The 18340-nt window shown below is 41.1% G+C and overlaps 1 protein-coding gene across 1 annotated transcript in view; it reads left to right on the top strand.

Moving 5' to 3' along the window:
• Window positions 1-18340, top strand: part of LOC101918788 (protein HIRA) — a 38175-nt gene that overhangs the window by 265 nt on the left and 19570 nt on the right. Inside the window, exons 2-10 of the mRNA XM_055794334.1 lie at window positions 8735-8797; window positions 9553-9663; window positions 10465-10555; window positions 11064-11158; window positions 12030-12125; window positions 13458-13618; window positions 14494-14661; window positions 15230-15343; window positions 17084-17154. Coding sequence (XP_055650309.1) covers window positions 8735-8797; window positions 9553-9663; window positions 10465-10555; window positions 11064-11158; window positions 12030-12125; window positions 13458-13618; window positions 14494-14661; window positions 15230-15343; window positions 17084-17154 — 970 coding nt within the window. The remainder of the gene's footprint in view (window positions 1-8734; window positions 8798-9552; window positions 9664-10464; window positions 10556-11063; window positions 11159-12029; window positions 12126-13457; window positions 13619-14493; window positions 14662-15229; window positions 15344-17083; window positions 17155-18340) is intronic.

Consider the following 18340-nt stretch of genomic DNA (forward strand, 5'->3'; position numbering starts at 1 on the left):
GGCGCCGGCCCGGGGCGCGGCACACGCGGGCCGCGAGTCTGAGCGCGGGGGGGGCCGGCTCCCGTGGCGGCCGCCGCCCGCCGTGCGCGGGGTGGGGTGGCCGCGGCGTGCTCGGGGACCCGGCCGCGGGCAGGTGGCGGCGGCAGCAACAAGTTTTCCCCCCGGCGTGTCCCGGGGGGCTGCGCGGACGCCGGGGGCTGGCAGTGGGGCGGAAACGAAACCGGCGTTGCCGGGCGGTGTGGCTGCCAGGGCGCCGAGCGGGGCTGGCGAGCGGGCCGGGCCGGCGGCCGGCCCCCAGAAGATGGCTGAAGGGAGCGGGGGCTGCTGGGGGCACGGTCGGCCCCGGCTGCGGGGGCTACGCTGCTCGCCTTGCCGGCGGGCACGCTGGGCAGCGCACCCCGGGGCTTGGAGGGGGCCAGCTTGAGCCACGGGGCGGCGGGTGGCCGGTGCCGCCGCGGGGGCCCCACGTTGCTGGGTCAGGTTGAGCGCTGAAGCCCCCAGATGCCGTGAGCCGCGGCAGCGGTGGGCCGTGCCTGCCCCTGCTCTGGCGGTGCTGTAGAGGTTTGTGAGCTCAGGCGCTTCCCGAATGGAGCGTGGGTACCGGCAGAAAGCTGTGGGTCTTCCTAGCGTGGCCAGTGCAGGATAGCATCAGTGTTACATACTTACACCGCTTATGAGGAATTTCTGAAGCAGTGTTCCTGACAAAGCGGTGAGAAGAGCCCTAACATGAAGTGCTCGCTTCTCTTTATGCAATTTTTGTTCTCAAATTCATGGGTACAGCTTTATTTCAACTGCAAATTGTATGCCCTGCTATAAATGTCAATAGTTGCGACTCATCTCGCTGACTGGTATCTAGAATAAAACCCAGTCAAAGACCATCTTATTCAAGCGGGAAAAGTGTGCTTCGAGTTCAGAAACACAGATGCAACTTCACAGCTGCCTTTCTGTGTGCATTGTTGTCTTTGTAATCGTGCTGCAGATTTTAAGAACTTTAACTTAAGCTTCAAGTTTCTATTTGCACGCATCTTTACTTGAAGTGCTCTCCAGGGACCGTACAGTCAGCAGATGGACCTAGGCTTTTAACAAAAGGTTGTAGTGAACTGAAAAAATGTGAAAGTACTGTATTTGAGATGTTTTTTTATGTTTCTGCTTGGTTAATCTAAACAAATGTAGCATTTACGTCTTAGTTTCTGGCAGGCTGTGGGCAGCCTGTCCTGTGCCTCTCTGGATCTTCAGTGGGAGCACACTTACAAGCAGTTGAATGAAAACTTTCAGCCTAAATCTTTGCCAGTCACAGACAGTAGATCTGTCACCTCTTTCCTCAGTTCTTTAACGGGTGCATCTCTTGGTATGAGTGTGTATTTGAAGTCTGTGGCAATTTAAAATAGTTCTAACCGTTGCAGGAAAGAGTCTTCAGCCAAGCAGTTTGCAGCGAGGCTCCGTTTATGAAGCTCTGTGATACTTTGCCTAGTGGCTAATGCATTACACAGGGCCTTGATTGTCCCAAATCTTATTCCCGTTTCTGCCACTGTCCTGCTGGGATGAGTTTGAACAAGTTGCTTTGCCATAGTTTCTCCACCTGCAAAACAGGCGTTCATCACTGGCTTCATTTGTAAAATACTTTAAGGCCTGCTAGCGTATACAGGACTACATAGTATTTATGTGTCCTTATCCTGGGGGCAAGGAGTGCAGGATGAAAACTGGTGAGTTTAGTCAGCCTCTTTTAACATACCTGCGTTCAGGATCCCGCAGGCATTGCTGTGTGGAGGTAGTCTCTATCACTTTTAACGGGCCTGCCTGTTTGCTCTGAAACCCCTCCAGAAACAGGGTAAAGATCGTTTATACTGTGTGTGCTGGAGACTCATCGTGATAATTCTCACTCTCTTTGTTTTCTCCACGTGCACAAGAGGCTGCTTCACTGTTGTTGCTTTGTGAGCGAGAGTCCCGATAGCAAGACTGGCTCTTCCACACGCCATGGTGATCAAGGTGCTGTTATTCCAGCCTTTCCCTCTCCCCACTCAGTTTTGGGCTGAAGGGACTAGAATGAGTTTAATGGTGCTTACAGGCATACATTCTCCATGAGATAATAGACATTAGAAGTTGGTGTCATAGTTGGGAAATTCAGTACACCTGGGAATTGTGTGCTGCTTAGCCAAGATGCTGTGCATTTATGGTAAAAGCACTTTAACACATTTGGCTCTACAGGTTTTTGTCTTGCAGTTCTTAATGTCACTTTTTCTGAGTGCTTAGTGGAAATATTTCTTCTTCAGATGCATCTTCCGTAAGCTTTTCACACCTTTAATATGAGTTTATTAGATTTTGCATGAAATTCTCATTGTTGTGCTCTTCCATGTTTCTTTGACTTAGAGCAAGGAATAATATTGAAAAGTGCAATCTAATGGTGGGGGTGGGAACAGATGACTGTAAGATACAGATGGTGTGGTTCGCTTCTCCTTCCCAGTTTCCCATTCAGTACCTCTGTGAAAGATGCACCCCGCAGCTGACAGTTGTATATATAGATTTGGCGCACAAGGGTTTGGGAGCCCTGGCGCTTACAGAGGGCTAATGCGGGCAAAGGCTGGGCCCTGCAGGGAGTCCTTTCCTGTGCTGAGAAACCCGTGCAAACCCCAAGGTGCTGTTCACGTATAACAACTTGTAGAAATTGGAGCCTGGTTTTGTTTAAATACGGGCACAGAGTTTATTATCTCTCCAAGCTGTAATGGTGGAATGTAAATATTTGAATTGATTTGTGAGTCATGTTGGATGTTATGTATCGGATGGGCTGGAAGCAAAATGAATAGAAAGTCGTTCATCTTGTGGTAGAAATTCACATAATATTTTCTTTCTATTTCATTGATTAGTGCCTAAAGTTAAATAACAAACAAAAATGCTGCAATATTTAAAATTGCTTTTTTATTTCAGCTGGTATATTTTTTCTAAAGGTGAGACCTCTTCCTTGGGCTTGAATTATCTTGCTTGGAACTTTTTGTTCCAAGCCTGTTTCATTATTGGTTTTTCTTTTAAGTACATAGTGGGTATTTGGGTTCTTTAAACAAATATTCCAACAGGACATCTGGTCTATCATAAGGTGTTCTGTTTTTAAGGAGCCTGGTTTTCTTCCTCATGCAGTGTGATGCTGGGAGCTTCAATAATTTAAACTGTGGGTTTTTTTTAAGAAATTATTACAAGAGGGCAAAATGTCTTAAAACTTGCTATGTTATATTTGAATGTTACTGCTTAGTATCGCCTAAATTTTGTTTTGTTGTATGGTTACTGTTAGGAAGTTCAACACGTTTCCAGTTAGGAGCATGGGAAAGCATTCAGTCACTTTGAAACAGGGACCTTGTGCCTTTTGGCATTTTTTGACAGGATCTAATAATGTAATCAGATAAAGACATGGACCTGGGGAAGGAAGCGGTTGCTATCAAATAATGGCTCCTTCTCTGTTATTTTGAGAAAGTGAAGGAAGTGTGGAAAAAACCCAGTGTGTGTGATCAGTATATAAATTACAGGTAGTATGGAACAAGTCTCACAGCTTGAACCTGTGACAGTTGTCCACCACTGTAAATGGTATTCCCTTGATAATGGTACCCTGGAGGAAAAATTACCCTGGTAATGGCTTTGTCTTGCTAAATTTCTGTCGTGTGATTGCTTCATCTGTTCTCTGTTGTTGTTTTGGGTTTGGGTTTTTTTTAATAATTTGACATCTCTAGGCTGATAAAACTGGAAACAAATACAAGTCTTGGTTTACTTGGGCAAACTATCTAATGGTTGTTGAACTTGTTCTGTGTTTTAAGGGGAAGACACAGAAGTATAGAGAGCAAACCTATTAAAACCATAAAGGAATTCCTTCTAGTTCATGGAAGAGTTAATATACGTTCATAAGCAGGTAGCTTTACTAGTGGTTCCTTTTTTCAAATCTAAGTAATCAACTTTAATCATGGAATGATTTGCTTTGGATGGGGCCTTGAAGACCATCTAGTTCCAACCATGGCAGGGACGCCTTCCACTAGCCCAGGCTGCTCAGAGCCCCGTCCAGCCTGGCCTTGAGCACCACCAGGGATGGGGCACCCACAGGTGCTCTGGGCAGCCTGTGCCAGTGCCTCGCCACCCTCACGGTAAATAATTTCTTCCTAATATCCAATGTACATATATCCTCTTTCGGTTTAAAACCATTCCCTTGTCCTACCCCTGTCATGACAAGCTCTGTGTTTCTCAATAGCCAAGAAAAGTGCGCACAGGTCTGGGGCAGGGCACTGGGAAGATTTCCCTTTCCAAGTTGGTGCATTAGCTCTCAAGTGCCTCTTACCGCTAACGTTGAAACTTTGGACGTGCCACTATGAACTCCACGTGCGTTTCACCTATGTCTGTACTCCTGAATATGAGTATGTAACAAAACTGCCTTGAAACTTCATGGAGCGTTTGTGCCAGATGGGAACTGAATTGCTTGTGACATTGATGTGCTGCTTTCTGATAAATAGTAAAGCTACAACTCTGAGGGTGGCTGAAGGGTCCAGATCAGCTCCTCTCTAGTCTGGATTATACCACTGTGAGTCTCCACGCTTTCTGGCGCTGAAACATGCGGTAGCTCTACTACTACCCGCAAAATGGATGCGAATGATCTTTTTAGCTGAAGTGGTAGAAGCTCAGGTTCCTATATCCAGTAGTTGCTGTTCCCTGCAGGCGTCCAAACAGGGAAGCTGCTGTGCTTTGCTTCACCAACAGGTCATTCATCCAGAGCCAGGAATGAAATCCTGATGCCGTGTGGCTCTGAGCTAATTCTGAAGTAGTTGCTTCCCTCTTTGGTTTGCTCTTGTCAGCTGAAGTTTATCCTTTCCTCCACTAATAATATTACTTCAGAAGAGCACAGTGAAAGTGTTGCGGACTGAAAACTATGGGCTCTAAATAACCGAACAGTCTGTGTTTAATTTTATTACCCCCTGGTCTTGGAATAATATCCAGAGCCATTTGAGATAAAATCCAGATTGACCTTTAAATAGTATTTCATCCAGGTTGACTTGCAAGTATTCAGCTGTGCCAGTATATGACATGGCATTTTGCAGTTGCTGTTTGGATTTTCTTAATGCAGAATGTCTGTTAAGAAGAGGGTGTGACAGGTTGAGCCTGGGTGTAGTTGGGCAGATTTCCTGCCTACAGAAAATAGAAGGCTCTGTACAAACTCCTAGAAGTTTGGAATTCAATTTAGTAAACTAATGCTTCTTTAAAGGCAACTACTGGATGCATCTGGACGTTGCTGGTGAGATTGAGACGTATGAAACTAGTCCAATTTATTAGGAATTATCCATCAGATGGAAACAATATTTACTTGGCTTTTATAGGAGATTAATTTGTCAGGCCTCATGTTAACGAGTCACTGTGCTTTAAACTTACTGGCAAACTTTGTGGAAAAGCCCAAGTTTATTGGGCAGATCATTGTGTAAGATTAGTTACCTGTGGAATAAGATCCCTTCCTGGATCACCGTTGTGCCACGTAGGAGACTTGAGTTGTTGAGGGCTTCATTTATTACTGCTGCCTTTCCTGAGTACAAAGTCCATACCCTTTTTAAGCTTCACACGTAAAATAATGCTGTGTGGCCTGACAAGTTCCACAGAGGTCTGAGTTTTTAGGATATAGTAATTTATGAAAATATCTGCTCAGTGCTCATTAGGTAGAAACCCAGATTTATGCTAGGAAAAGATCTAAAAAGAAAACAGTATCCAACTATATAAATACATGGATCATTTGTGTTTGAACACTCTTCGATGCCAGTTCCCCTCCATGTCATAAAATACAGGAGAACTGAAAGAAGCTCATAGCGGAGTGACCAGAATGATCAAAAGTGTGAGACAGCTTCTGTACAAGGAATGACTAAGGAGAGTGGGACTCTCTGGGCTGGGAGTGGGAGGACTGAGCTGGAGATGATCATCAACACGTGTAGAGTTGTGAGCGGCAGAAGAAGGGGTGATGCGGAATGATTTTTGTTCATTGTTCTCCCGTACAGGAATTAAGGGGTGTTGAAATAACAGCGGGTGCAGGATATGTGGAGGAGGTGGTTCTTCACAGAGTCCATGGCTGAGTGGTAGATCCCTTGGTGTTAGGGGCTGTCAGTGTTAACTGAAGATCTGAGAAATGGCTGATTGAATTCATAGTAGAAAAATCTGTTGAGGGCCTCTGGTTCAAGAAGTCAAGAGCTGGAAGATTGTCCCAGGAAGAAGCATTGTGTGCTTACCATAGTACAGATCCTTAGGGAGGTATCTGCTGCTGGTTTCTGAACACAGAGTACCAGGCCAGGTGGACATTTTCCCTGGTGTGACTAATGTTAAGCTTTTTTGGTGAATTTGTAGCTAAGTTACCTCTGGCTCCGTAAGTAAAACAATTTGCTAAATTTCACCAACTCCATTTGTGGATCTGTGCAGAAACTTTGCTCAGAAGGAGGAAGAGAGCTGATGTTACTGCTCCTTTAGAGTTGCGCTCTTAAGATAAGGCAGAAATTGGAGAGGCTGTGATAGCTTTAAACGCCTAGTAAAGGGAAAATAGTGTCCGTAATTTTTGCAAGGCAGCAGGTGCAATGACCTCACAATTTTTTGGAATGTATAGCGTATCTGTTTTGCCCTGAGTAATGAGAAGCCAGTGTGCCTGTCAGAAAAACTGACCAGTGTGTGCTTTGGTCGCAGCTACTTTTTAATGCAGACTTTTGGGAAGGAAGAGTGCTGGAATTGGAGCACGGAATTGGATGGCTGTGTCTGTTAAACCAATTTTAAATACAGTATTATTAAGCTACAAACCACCTAAACCCTGAAGCCTTGTTCATAGGTGTCGTGCTGGCTCTGGAAACTGTAATTCCTCCTGATTGTTGATGCCCCTGTGTTAGAGGTTACTGTTCTGATCTGGTGGGGGACTGTTTCCTGTTGGTGCGAATGACAGATAGGCAAAACGAGCCAGGTTAGTACAATTCAAAGTAACTGCCTTCCTGGAAGGAGCGCTCTCCTCCTCATGTCTCATGGCGAATTTGAAGTCTTCTTGCCCAAGACTGTTGGTGCAGGTTGGAAAGGTAGCTTCTTCCACCGATGAGGTCTACAGAATGACCTGTCTCCCAAAGTCTCAGTGGGTGAAAGGATTTCAAATGATGCACTGGTTTAATTCGCACATCCTGGGAAGGGCAAAATAAATGTTTGTTTCTTGCCTGTGCTTCTCTAAATATTCAGCGTAGCTCTGTATGTTGCATTCAGAGTAACAGAACAGAAGATGGAATCAGGCACAACAAACTGAAGAAAAGCCACAGCTAAGTCTCAGCTTATGTGTTTTATGTGGTCTAAAGTGCTTGGAAGGAATGTAAGTTGAGTGCCATCTTACTGTACTTAAGGTCTCTGCTTGGCTGCCTGTAAAATTTTTAAGGGAAATCACATGTCAGCGTTGCAGTATAAATCCAAGTAAAATAAACCTTAAAACAGGTTAAATCAAAGAAAATCAAAGTTAACATGAAGCAAAATACCTCATATACCTCAAAAAGTAAGAAGTACTGGATATTTGGATGAGGGTTTTCTTAGCAATTTAGTGTTGAGGAATTCAGATGCTACAGTTGCAACATAAAACTTATCACTGGATAAATTCTCCAGGTTTTGTCATTTATCTTTTAACATACCATGAAGATACAGTGCAAGAATTGACATACATAGAAAATCTATCAAGTAATCTTGGTACGTGGGTACTAGTTCTTTTGGCCGTTTGGTAAACTACCTTATTTTATACTGTCATGTGTGTGATCTTGCTTGCAGAAGCATTCCAGTTTGACAGGGTTGGGCCTGCTGCCAAAAATTATTTGAATGTGGAAGTCACGTGCGTGTTCCTCCAAGTAATCCTTGGTAGCTCTTTGAGCATCACTGAAAGGGGGCAGTAAGGTTACTGCTCGCCTGTTCCTTCCCTTCCTGCAAAGGTTAAAAGAATTGTGAACATATAGGAGAGCGTATGTGATCCAGTAGCTGGAGCAGAATAGGCTGAGACTGAGGGTTGTCTGGTTTCCGAAGCTGTTCCCCAACTCTGTTAAATGTTACAGAGTTTACATTTTCATAAAATTATTAGTTTTCTTCTGAAAGTTGTAGCATAAGGAGAACTGAAGGATTTAAGAGTAATAGTAGAGTTGGTTAGTCTTCTTCTGTCTATATGGAAGCCATAAAAGTAAAAGCTTGTCTTTGGGTAGAAGAGTTTCCTAACAACCGAATTTAAATCTGAGACAGGTAATTGTGTGATCAAAAGATGCAGTCTGAGATTGGGGAGTATTTAAAAAAAAAACCCACACAAAAAAAAAAAAACCAACCCCAAAAAACAACCAACAAAACCAGAAACCAAACTAAACCAAAACTTGCTTCAGGTCATCAGGTAATGAACTGTAGAAACCTGGAAGGAATTCCTTACTCAGATGCAGTTTTTCCTTGTTGGTGCTTGCCTTGTGGTATTGTTTTGCATTGAGGCATTTGGCATACCCTGCTGGATTAAGTGTGCTTGGTTATCGCTGGTTTGGTATGGTGTGGTAACTTCCATATACACTTCTAACAGGCTGTCACTTCTGTCATCAAATTGCTTTTGACTCTGGTAGTCAGCTGTAATTCTTACAACTACAGCTTTTTAGAAGAAGAAAGTTATTTGCCGATCGGAAGAGTTACGGTTCTTTTGCATTACTGCTTTCTCTCGACTGTAAAACAACTCAGTATGTCACTGCTTGTTCTTCAATTCCAGGGAAGCCAATATTTTCAGTGGACATTCACCCAGATGGGACCAAGTTTGCAACCGGAGGACAAGGTATGTCTGTGTACTGAGAGAAGGCAGAACTTGGGGCTACAATAATTATCTGGTGCCTTCGCAACACTTGAATAGGTTTGATCCTTTTAGAAACACATCACTCATATCTCTTAAGAAACAGATAATTGTGTAAGTCATTAAAATGTATTGAAAAGTGCTGGTTTTACTGCAGAAGGCAGGGTTATGTTTTCTGATGTTCTCATCCTCTTAGACATCATTGAGATAGTAGCTGCAATAATTGAGTTGTGGCCCTACTGGCCAAATTCCTTTATTTGAAGAGGAACTGGATGTGAAGTTGGGCTTTTTGATCTGCTAAATAGTAGAGCTATTGGGACAAAAAAAATCCAATTATAGAAGTGGAATAGCTCAAATATGTGCAAAAAATATTATTTGGATCACAATAATGAATAATTTTGTTGGCAAAAATAATTGCAATTTAGGATTTGCATATATCTTTTCTCTTTTAAAATGCAATTTTGTTGTAAGTAGTTCATCCCTATAGTTGGTATCAGTTATGTACAGTATGGTTTTTTTTAACAAAGCTGTATAACTTTTATTTTTAATAGCTTCAAGAAAAATAAAACACTTCTGACTCAGTGTGATTATATCAGAATGGCATCTGTATTCACATTTCCAAAGTTCCCACTGCAGTAGTGCCTAAATTTTAGCATCTGTTCTGGAACTGAGATTAGATTGACAAGCTTTTTTGCATGTATTTAAAAGGGGGGGTGTGTGTGCTTTTTGTTCTCTTCCAGGTCAGGATTCTGGGAAAGTTGTGATTTGGAATATGGCTCCTGTCCTCAAAGAGGAAGATGAAAAGAATGAAAATATTCCCAAGATGCTTTGTCAGATGGACAATCACTTAGGTAACAAAGATTTTATTTTTTTTTACTTTTACTGGCTGTTGATAATTTTCCGAAGCTTAAACATAACATGTTTGTAATTACAAAAATCATGCCCAGTCCAGTGGTGAAGAATTAATAAAAAAGAGTCATCTTATACTTTGGCTATATACTTTTTTAGATATTCAGCAGAAAATGTTGTTAAAATGTGGGCAAGTGTAGAGAGAAATATAGATACCTTTGGAAATCTTCCTATGAGCTTTTTCCAGCTGTGGCCATAAAGTAATTGATGGTGTGTACTCTGAGAAACTGGGGAGCTCTAAAGCAAAGGGCAAGAGGAGTAAGTATAAAGGAAACATCGTATGAAGTATATTGGTTGTAGTTCTAAATGATTCTGGATTTATTGCACACTACATTTGAAAGAAGCATGGCTAACTGAACAAGCTGCCCCTTCTTTTCTTCAAGATGCATCTTCTTATCTTCAAGATATAGCTTACCTCCTTTGCACTCTTAATCCCACCTCATTTACCACAAGCACTTTCCCTTCATTAGATGAGTATTAATCTTTCTTCTTTTGTGCTATTTTTGGTGAAGCTTTTTTAAATAAGGAGTAGGGGTTTTTAAAGAAAGGAGTTCCTCAACTGTTACTGGAAGATAAGTACCAATTCATTTATCTAAGGCAGACAGAGTAACTGCTCCTAGTGGAAAAAGTACACTTAAATCCTAAATGCCTCCTGTCAAGTTGTACTTATTATCAATTCTGTCCCCAGTCCAAACCCACTCATTCTCGTATTTCATCTTACAAACTTTCTTTCTACGTTTCAGCTTGTGTGAACTGTGTGCGATGGTCAAACAATGGAGTTTACTTGGCTTCAGGGGGAGATGACAAGTTGATTATGGTGTGGAAACGAGCTGCGTAAGCATGTTTCTTCCTTCTTGATTTTATATTTTATTTCAAGTAGGTTACTCTGTCACATCTCTCAGTGTGTCTTCCCTGTGCTGGCCTTTTATAAGCTCACTGCTTTGCCTGGCGCACAAGGAGCTGAAACCTGTGACACCACATCACTGGTATTGTTGGTCTCCTCTCGTTTGGGCTAGAGTGCGTATCTCCCTGGGCAGCCTCTCTCCTTGGCGGAGCTAAGGAATTTTCTTCTGTCCTTGAAGAAAGCTTCCTGAAGAGATTGGAAGAGTTATCTTAAATGTTACCTTTTTTTGCTGTCAGTAGAAACTGTACATTTTATTGAATGTCCATGAATGTACGGAATTACTTTCTCTAAAAAAATATATATATATTTTAGCCTCAGTTTGCATTGCAGGACTAACTGGTTATAAAACAGAAGTGTACTGTGCACCTGATTTTCCTTAGAAAGAAAATCTGAAGAACTTGAGGTGGTTCTGTTGATCACTGTTTCTGTTTAAATTAGGTACATTGGACCTAGCACTGTGTTTGGTTCTAGTAGCAAACTTACAAATGTTGAACAGTGGAGGTGTGTATCGATTCTCAGAAGCCATTCAGGGGGTAAGTTAACAGGTGTTGAGTGAACATAATTTGCATGTATTTGGAAAAAAATTGGTTTTCAGTGTCACGTTTTCTTGCTGAAAATGTATACATATATATAGTGGCAAATCAGTAATTACGTTTAAGAGCAACAATGAAAATCTGGGAGAAAATGTCAATCTTAATCAAATGCTGATTTTTCATACAAGTGACTTCTGACAGTAATAGTAGGAAACTTCCAGCAACTATGTAGTAGAAAAATTAGCAACTAAGAAACTGATGTTTTGCAATTTGCTAGCTTAAACATGAATCTGAATAAAGGAAGCTAAACTGTATTTTTATTTAAATAAATGTTTACACTTGCATTGAATAATCTCCTGGTTGGCAAAAGAAAGTTTTTGTTAGCCAAAGAATATGAATGTTTATTTAGAAAAAATAACTGAAGAGCAATGCAAAAGATGAATAAACTAGATCATTTCAAATGCATTTTGCACCTGCTGACCTGAGCTGTAATTAAAATCAAGATGGAAATCCCTTTAATCACTTCATGTGTGCTGGAATAAAGCAAGTGCATTGTAATAGCTGCTGTTGCTTTTTCATTCGAAACAAGACAGAATACTTTATAGAGGCATTAGTACTTTTTATGATCACTAAACATGCCATTTTCTGCCGTGGATTTTCTTTTTTGTTCCCCATCAAACACTGCAAGCTGGGAGAGCCTCACTCCCAGTGGGTGTTGCTATATTCTTTCTTACCTTCCACTCCAGTGAGATGATAGTAATTTCTTGGTGATGGAAAAATTGTTGCCTCACAAGTTCTTTTTAAAAAGAAGATTTTTGGATTCTCTGGTTACTGTCAAGGTCTTAAATGGAAACTTTTTTTTTTAAAACAGATGTCATGGATGTAGCGTGGTCTCCGCATGATGCCTGGCTGGCATCCTGTAGTGTGGATAACACTGTTGTCATCTGGAATGCTGTCAAATTTCCAGGTGAGAATTCTTATATTTCAGATATGCAAATATATAAAGCTTTGTGACAAACTCTTCTCTCCATGCATGTATTTGCTGACTGTGAAAATCTCTGTGTGGGAATGGGTTGTCTTGTCTTTTGAGATGGCATGCCTGCGATCTGGTGAGTCAGTCCTCCTTCCAAGTTTGGGTGGCAATGAGCAGTGGATTCCACTCTGCTGTAGACAACAGCTACATTCAGGTTGTGCTGCTGATTTTACATGAAGGTCATTATTGCATGTATTTTCTTTTTCACCTTATCTGTAAAATCCCAAATAGATAAACTTCAGCTTGATATTACATATATGCATATATATATAATATGCATATATTTTTTTTCCTGTTGCCTTTGTACCTACAGGACTTTCCATTCACTTGCCTTTGGGTGAGCACTATCTTATTTACCCCATTTTGGATGCTGCTGCTTAATGAGCAGTGTAGCTTTACATGATGAAGGGTAGGAAGGAGGGACTAGGGGAGCATCACAGTAGCAGAAGCCTTCAAGTCTTACATTTGATGGTCGTTTTCCTTCTTCCATTGCTGCAGTGCTGGCAATTCACCCAGTCCCGTGGGCTCAGTTTCTCAGGGGCCACGCTGCCGGGTGCCACCGGCACACTGGACAGTTTTAGCTGGCTGCAAGGGTCTCTCCTGGGTTGAGAGCATGTGCCTTGGTCTGGCTGCTTCTCACCACCTAATGATGCAGGCTAAAACTCCCATGGTGTGGTGCCTAGTCATTGCCATTTATTTTAGGGTTGCTTCCAATCCGGATATCGGAGTTTTTAGACTTTCAAGCTAGCTGTGTAGCCTGTGCAGTACTCTCAGCCTCTTCTCAGTCTGATAAGCAAGAGGTTGACTGGAAGTAGGTTACAAGGTCTGCCAGGCTTGTGTGTCTGTTCAGTCACAACTTTGACTTAGCTTTGTGCAGCAAATGTGAACTGAATTTGTTGTGATAATCTTTGGATGTGAAGGAAAGGGTGAATGTTTAACTGAAGTTCCAGTTAAATTGCTGTTTCCATGGCTTGGAGGTGCTATTCTGAAATGCCTGGGCTCTGCTGGTCTTCCTGCTCTGATCTAATTCTTAGAAAGCATTTTGCAGCCCTTATTCCGGCCAGAGTTCTCTTTGCCACTTTTTTTAATCTCATTCTTTGCATAAGTACAAGTTCTAATTTGGTCGATAGATTGTTGTTTGTACATTAAAGGAAGTTATATTTAATAAGCTGTTTCAAAAAGATCTTGTCAATCCCTTCAACAGTCTATCCTAAAGGGGATGAGATATCGGTAACTACTCTCCATTTTCAATTTTTACGTGCACAGAAATTCTTGCCACTTTGAAGGGTCATTCGGGCTTGGTGAAAGGGCTGACCTGGGATCCTGTTGGAAAATATATTGCCTCTCAGGCTGACGACAGAAGTTTGAAGGTGTGGCGGACCATGGACTGGCAGTTGGAAACCAGCATCACAAAACCCTTTGATGAGGTACTTCAGAACGTGTGACTATTCAAACTGAATTCCTATAGAACTAATGAAAATTGTAAGAATAACTGGTTCTGCACAAACATAAGTTAATTTAACAGTGCCAAATTGATTGAAACTATCAGATGGCAGGTTCAAGGAGGGGGAGGGGGAAGAGCTACTTTCTCGCATAACCTGATCGAGACTTTTATTGTCATTGGATGTTGTGAATGTCAAAGGTTTATGTGGGTTATGTAAACAATTAAGTAAATTCCTGGAAGTGGAGAGGTTATTCCAAGGAAGTATTGACACACTAATTGCATTGTTCTTACAGTCTTCCCTATTCGTTGTCTATTGGCCACTATCAGAGGTGAGATAAGTCCTTAGGAGGGATCTTTGGTCTGGCATCATAGGGTGATGACTTTGATCAAAGAGATCAAATTTTTGGGGACAGAACTTGGCGCTTAGTGAGCGGAGTGTTTTGCAGTGATCCTACAGTGTTGTGATTAGTGCAGTTGCTCTTCATAATAGACTGTAAACACCTAAATGCATGTGTGAGCCAATGTTGCAAGCTGAAGTTGTTGTTATTAGCAGTTGGTATGCTGCAGCCCTGTCACTAATTAGGACTGTGATGAATACTGAGACTACAGCATCCAAAACCAGTTACTTTTTGTTCCCTTTAAAAAAAGTTCTCTGGGTTCCTTTTTCCCCACTTTTGATAGGATTTCCTAAGTTACACTACGTATGAAGTGCTGAGAATTGTATATAATGTCATTTATAGTCACAAAAAACTTACCTTGTAATCATGTTCTCTAAATCTAAAATTTAAATAGTTTTTATTAAAAATCCTTTGTTTGCAAACACTTTTAAAGCTTTAGTATGGTGGTTTTTTTTGTCAGTGTGGAGGGACAACTCATGTGTTGCGTCTTAGCTGGTCACCTGATGGTCACTATCTTGTTTCTGCTCATGCCATGAATAATTCTGGACCTACTGCTCAGATCATTGAGAGAGATGGATGGAAAACCAACATGGATTTTGTAGGGCATCGGAAGGCAGTTACAGTAGTGGTGAGTGATAGTAATCTATCCCTGAAGTAAAACTTCTAATATGTGCTTTCTGATAATTTTATGCGTAAATGGGGCAAGAGGTGAAGGTAGGTATCAAAGTAAAGCAAACGCATGGTAGTGATTAAAAAAATTTCAACTTTACCTGTTGGAAATGATCACCTTGCTCTTGCGATAAGAGAGCTGGATGTAGATGAACAAGGTAAGAAGGGGGAGTACAGGACCATGTTAGAAATGCCAAACACTAACTTTGTTAGCTGTTCAGTGACCTGATTAAAATGGCTTGGGTTTGTTAGCTGTTCAGTGACTTGATTAAAGTGACTTGGGTTTTCAGTGGGTTCTTGATTGTTAGAAAAAATTAATATTATTTGCCACTCCTGTTAAGACATTCAGAAAGCCCCTCAAGAAAGTGCATGTAGCTTTTGTCAGAGCTCTTGTGGAGGCTGGGTTAGGGACTTTGTTTCTATGAAATGTTTCTTTTTCACTCTTAAGTGGAAAACTTGCTTTTAAAGCAGATCTTCTACTAAAATGTAATAACTGTAGCAAAATTTTGGGCATCTTGTTTGTACAGAAATTTAATCCAAAAATCTTCAAGAAGAAACAAAAGAATGGGAGCTCCACCAAGTCAAGTTGTCCCTACTGCTGTTGCGCTGTTGGTAGTAAGGATCGGTCTCTTTCTGTCTGGGTAAGTGGTTTTTTTGCTGCCTTTGAACTAATGTGGTCATTTGGATAACTTAAGGGTTTAGTACAAAGGTCACATGTACAGCATTAAGTCTTATATTTAGATTCATGTTTAGGTTTTTTGTCTTTGTTGTTACAGGATTAGCTGGGGGGAAGGAAGCAGATTGCTAGTAGTTCATTTCTCTAAAGCCAAGAGCAGGTAGAAGCCAGTGGCACTGTGCCACCCTGGTAAGGGGGAGGAACTGTTAAGGAAAATAATGTGTTACATTAGTTGTTAAACATAGATCAGCCCTATTTTCTTCCTATGTCTTTTACTCATTCTCCATGTGAGTCTTAAGAAAAAGACTTTTCTGCTTCTCTGTATTTAGCGCACCCATCTATTAATCACTCTTAGAGTCTAGCTTTGTTAGCCTTGCTTGTGTGGGTACGAGGAGAATGTGGCAGGCACAGGATAGCTGTTTTTGAGCATACATACATACGGCCCATCTTTCTGCTTTGTTCTGGCTTCAGTCTCTGGCTTCTGTCTCTGCTATGGAAAGGAAACTGAAAGTGAATGAAGCTTTTTAAGTATACTTTCAAGTTTTCAATATCTAGTTTGGGTTTTACTTTAAAATCTACACTAAAATTGTTATTCTGGCTAAAAGAAGAGTAGCTTATTCTCACATTTTATAAATGCAAGACGGGTTGTTTGGCAAGTGTGAAGGACAGGGAATAAATTTAACTGATTTGTAAAGCTTTCTGAAGAGAACCTGTGCCAGAACACACCAATTGCTAACTGCAATCTACTATTTATAGATTCCACTGTGATATTTATCCATCAATCGCTAAATGCATAACACTAGATCTGTTTCTGGCAATGCTACCAGGGCATGCCCATATCAAAGTATCACTTGGTATATTTTACTTTCTATTTATACTATGATTTCATGTAGGGTGCCTGTTGAGGTTATACTAGGTGTTATATGGATGCAAAGTTACAGGCAGTCTTTGCCCTGAGCTGATCAATAGATACGTATACAACATAGACCTATGGAAACATATAAGAAATAACTACTGAAGATGACTGCTGTGCTAAGTCTGTGAACCTATGAGCATGAAACATCCTAGACTGCATTAGCTTCTTCTGCATAGTTTCAGTTGTACTACGTACTATAGATATTAAGTCCATTGGTTTAACATTAAAGAAGTTAGAATGTCTGATTTAAAACAGGTTACTGGGAATTTTCATATTCAGTTCTTTATTACTAAGCTGATTTCTAAGTGTAGAAAAGTCCTCTTTAGGAGTAATTGTGAGTCAATTCCCTTTGCTCTCGATAGGCTCCACTTACTCAGACAAGTACTCTGAGGACTTGGAAAACTAATCTGTTTTCAGTCTTCCTCTTGTGCTGGCAGTTAGCAACATCCTTATCTCAGTAAAGCTTAGAATAGAAGCTGTCTTTAGCATCTGTGGAACTACTTTTTGAGTGGTAGAGAGTGTTCTATGATGTAAAGGCGAAGCTGGTTAAGAAGTTCAGTCTGTGTTTCAGAAAGGAGGGGAGGGTTGAACATCAACTATTCTTCTCCAAAGCTTTTTGGAACCTGTAATGGAATAGGTAACTAGGTACTGCAGATGCACTGCCAGGCATACAGCTGTCTCCTGGCCAGATCTTGTTTGTTAACTATTGTTAGTCTCTGAGAGAGGTTAATGTGGTAATACCTGCAGTAGCTTAGACCTAAATTTGAGTGTTGTTTCTTCTATTTTAAGCTCACGTGTCTGAAACGACCTTTAGTTGTCATACATGAGCTGTTTGACAAGTCTATCATGGACATCTCCTGGTAAGTTGCTTTCTGCTGTTTGTTACAAAAGCCAAACTTCACATATGCACACTAACTGGAAATTCCTTAAAACAGTACAGATTGTAGCTGTTGGAACACAAGTAATTAGTTTCTGAAGATTTTGGTTCTGCCGCAGCATCTTTGGTAGTGACATTAGCAACTAGCATGTTGTCACTTGAGATTATGCAACATTAAAGCTGAATAAAAGTAATGTATTTAGAACATGACACAGTAAAATCCCTATAGAATAAGTTCCCACTTGTTATGGTTCTCTGCGTTGTTTTTTATGGAGAGTGTGTTTTATTACATGATGTGGTGGACTCTGAGTTTTATCTGCATTACAGCTATGAAAAGTTATTGCACTGTACAGCTGTGACAAATTCAGGTGAACCTTCTAGGCCAATCTTCGTGCTTAAGGACACACTATACCAAAAGAGAAAGTCCTTTTATTTTAATGTTTTATACCTATACTCACCCATTTATATACACACATGTACTACTTGCTCATCATTTGAATTGCCTGAAGGATCTTCATGTATAAAAGATCTAAATCAAATAGCTTTTGTAGTAAAAATGTAGTTATACTGTATTGTTGCAGCACCATGTGAAAGGTGTAGATTGCTCTGTGTTGAAGGGTCACAAAGGCTGATGGTGTAGCAGGTCTCAGAAACCAACCACAGGGTTTAGCAGAAGGACAAGTGCTGAGCTTTCCCAGGAGACTGCAGGACATCCCTAGGGGTTTGTGTTGACTTTCTCAGCAGCCTGCTGTCTCAAATCTTTCTGCAGTTAGTAGTATTCTCTCCACTCTTGCTTTCTTCATAAGGCCTGGTCATAAAAATGCAGAAGTTAGTAGCAAGATTTGAATATTAAGGGAGAAATAATCATGAGACCTTTCAGTAAATGGTATCCAAAAAATACACTGCACCTATGCATCCAGTGATTTACAGAACTAGGGGTTCTGTACAAGAAAAGACTAATTTTGTTTTTTCATGATAGGCACACAGCTGATGACATAGGTTGTCTTAATTCTAGCACTTCCTAACTTTTGAAATTCTGCCTTAAGAGCTATAGTAATCTCGGTGGTTTTATGCTCTAAATTTTAAAGCTTACAATTGTATAATTACCTGTTTTCTGTGTGCCATGTGGATTTTGCCATGAAGCTCAGTGAAGTACGATAAAAAATTTT

This window comes from Falco peregrinus, chromosome 2 (genome assembly GCF_023634155.1).
Source record: "Falco peregrinus isolate bFalPer1 chromosome 2, bFalPer1.pri, whole genome shotgun sequence".
Lineage (NCBI taxonomy): Eukaryota > Metazoa > Chordata > Aves > Falconiformes > Falconidae > Falco > Falco peregrinus.